Source organism: Marmota marmota, unplaced genomic scaffold (genome assembly GCF_001458135.2).
Source record: "Marmota marmota marmota unplaced genomic scaffold, marMar, whole genome shotgun sequence".
Classification (NCBI taxonomy): Eukaryota; Metazoa; Chordata; class Mammalia; order Rodentia; family Sciuridae; genus Marmota; species Marmota marmota.
Window position 1 is genome coordinate 7,171,105 of NW_026000241.1, and position 3,344 is coordinate 7,174,448.

Consider the following 3,344-nt stretch of genomic DNA (forward strand, 5'->3'; position numbering starts at 1 on the left):
TTTTTTTTTTTTTTTTTTGAGGGGGTGGTGAAATACTTGAGATGGATCTTAGTTCCCTGCACATGCTAGGCAAGTATTCTGTCACTCAGCTAAAACCAGCCTTCTCCAATCTTTCTTGTGGTAACTAAGATGTACTGGTGCTTGAGTCTATAGATAAAGAACCAAGATTTAATTCTCCAGATATAAACACATAAAGTATTGAGTACTATAATATCTCACTAAAATAACTGAAGGATGTATAAAACACCATAAATAGTTACTTCTGAGGGATAAGGAAGTAGCTAGGAGGATTTTCATCCCTCTTTTTATTAAACTGTTCCAATCTTTTATAACTGCAAAGGTTTTGTGTACATCTCACATAACTTTGTGTTTTGGCAGTACTGGGATGAAACCAAGATTATACACATATTAAGAACACACTCTAGGGGCTGGGGTTATAGCTCAGAGGTAGAGAGCTTGCCTCATACTTGTGAGGTACTGGGTTTGATCCTCAGCACCACATAAAAAATAAATAACACAAATAAAGATATTGTGTCCATCTTTAAATTAAAAAAAAAAAAAAAAGAACACACTCTACCACTGAGCCACATCCTCAACCGTGTCCCTGCAAATTTTTATTTAAAACATTTTTTTAGTTGTAGACGGACACAGTGCCTTTATTTATTTGTTGTTACATGGTGCTGAAGATTAAAGCCAATGCCTCACATGTGCTAAGCAAGTGCTCTACCACTGAGCTGGTACTCCAGCAAACATCCCTGTAAATTCTGAAATCTCAGAACCTAGAGAAAACCTCTGAGCTTCAATTCTCCAAGTCCAAAGCACATTTGTTATTCCTATCCCAAAGACTTAGACTTAAACAATAGGAGCGGCCTTTTCTTCACCCTAAGGATATAACTGTGAGCAGCCCAGGGGAAATAGGCCCAGGGCATGTACTTCTTGGAGTAGGGATGGTAACAAAATCAACCTCAAGGCCTGCTTAGGCTTCCTAGGGGAAGGCACCTGTGAGCCCAGTCTTGAGAGAATTAACCAGGCAGACCTGAGATAAAGGAATTCAAAGGAAATGTTTTCAAGCAGAACCAACACCTGGCAGCTAGAGACCCCCTCTGCAGATGATAAGTGTCTATTCCTGCACTTGAAGAAGATATAATACTGCAATTGGGGAGCCCCAAGAGCCTAAGCAGGACAGTGGCCTAAGGAGGTTGGCACTAATAGATCTGAGGGGCAACTATTTTAAGGGCTGATATGAAGGAAATGAAGTGAGAAGCAGACAGACCCTGCAGGAATTGCAATAATGTAAGCAAGAACTGGTAAGAGCTTAAACCTGAGCAGGAATGGCAGGGGATGCTACTAGATTGATTCAAGAATCCTTGCTGGGCGTGGCAATACAAGCCTGTAATATCAGCAGCTCCAGAGGATGAGGCCCTAAGCAACTTAGTAAGGCCCAGCCTCAAAATGAAAAATAAAAAGGGCTAGGAATGTGGCTCAGTGGTTATGCACCCCAGTACCCACCTCCCCCAAATCCTTCTTTAGGAGTTGGAGACATAGATCAATGAAAGCATTTGCTTAGCATGAGTAAGGCCCTGGATACCATTCACAGCACCAAAATTATGTTCTTCAAAACATAGTATCTAATAAGAAGCTCCAGTTAATGCCAACACCACCTTCTGCATAATGATTTGGCTGCCCAGTGGGCAATGTGAAAATATTATTTTCTCTTAAATAAGGAGAGCAAGGACCAGAGCAATTCTGTACTTGTCTAAGACACTGAAATCCTGCCCCAGACTCTAGATACTACACTCCCTCTCAAAAAAAAAAAAAAAAAAAAAAAATTTTACCTTGAGCTTTAAACTGAAGAGTTTCTCCTACAGTCTCAGCAGTGGGGTCCACATGATATCGTTTAGCTTTTTCTTGTAATACAGCATCAAAAGTCTCTTGTGCAATTCGCCTTGCTGCCATATTTCCTTGCCCTATAGTGAAAGAAAAAGACATATTAAGAATAACAACTCTCTCACAGAGCCTGCTCTATTTTACCCAATCCTTAGTCACCAGGCAGTGCTGGGCACAGTGGTCCATGCCTGTAATCCCAGTGATTTGAGAGGTTGAGATAGGAGGATCACAAGTTCAAGGCCAAACTCAGCAACTTAAGGGATACTCAGTTTCAAAACAAAAAATTAAAAGGAAAAAAAATCACGTAGTAATCCATAATCCTGTCATGGTACTTCAAAAGGCAGGTTGGAGTCTTTTAAGGGGATCTCTCTCCAGGTGAGGCTCACATGTGTGTCAGGAAAAGGAGCAAGAAGAGCCTTGTCTGAGCCCATTTCCTTGGAATGGGTTACAAGAGGCACACAGAGCAATCCTATTTCTTGGGGTTGCTAGAGGATAGCACAACTCAACACACAAAAGAGTATAACGTGGTCAGAAGAACAGGAACACAATCCTCACAAATATAGGAAAGATGTGACCACTATTTTCCCATTTCAACAAGAGGCATCCAGAGCTTACTCTACCTGAGAGAAGAGCCTCTGGAGAAGTGCGTGGAAGAATCTCTACCAAATGACAATGAGCTAGTGACAGAGGTTGCTGTGTACTAGGTACCAGCACGATCTCTTTTGCTTCTTGCAATAGCCTACCGACGAGGTGGGTCCTTTTATGAATGACATTACATAGAAGAGGAAAAGGCAGACCTAGGCTAAGTGACCCACCCAAGGTCAGACAGCCCAGACTTGAACCTGCTGTTTAGAGCATTAGTGGAAACAAAGCCCTTTAAAAGGAGCAGGAAAAAAATTAAGCAACATTTAGGAGTTCAACGTCCTTAATCATCAAGATGTCCTGGCCTAGAGACACCTCCAACTTCAAGACGCACACCTGCCTTACAGTCGTTTTTTCACAACCATCACCCCATTTTCCCATCCTTTGACTCCCTTCGCGGTGTCCCTTGTTCTCTGAATAGCGAATGGCCAGGTCTCCGGGTCAGGTGGCCTGGGTTTAAAACAAGTGTCCTAACCTTTCTACGCCTTGGTTTCCCATCTATGGAATGAGCAGCTAATACTGGGGTTGCTATGGGGACTGAACCAGTTTAAAAGAGGTAAAGGGCCGAACGCAGCACCGGTGGCCGTTATGGCCCGCGAGCCGGTGCTGCTCCGGGCTCGGGTGGAATGAATGAACAAGTGACCCAGTGAACCCCTTCCAGCACGGCCCGCCTCCGCCCAGCCTCCGAGGACGACGAAAAGGGGGAGTCGGTTCCCGGAGGCCACCGACCGCCCCTAAGGACCCGGCCGCGGACGAAGCCCGAGGGCCAAGCCCTCGGCGCCATCATGTAGTCCGGGGCCACCCGGACCAAGTCC

The 3,344-nt window shown here is 44.3% G+C and overlaps 1 protein-coding gene across 16 annotated transcripts in view; it reads right to left on the reverse strand.

Moving 5' to 3' along the window:
* The window catches only part of Sugp2 (SURP and G-patch domain containing 2), a 32,802-nt gene that overhangs the window by 28,944 nt on the left and 514 nt on the right, over nt 1-3,344 (reverse strand). For all 16 annotated transcript variants that reach the window (XR_007344379.1, XR_007344375.1, XR_007344374.1 and 13 more), the window contains exon 2: nt 1,836-1,967. Coding sequence is in view for 10 of the 16 variants with exons in the window: in XM_048795301.1 (XP_048651258.1) it covers nt 1,836-1,967 (132 nt within the window). In the remaining 6 variants the exon portion in view is untranslated. The remainder of the gene's footprint in view (nt 1-1,835; nt 1,968-3,344) is intronic.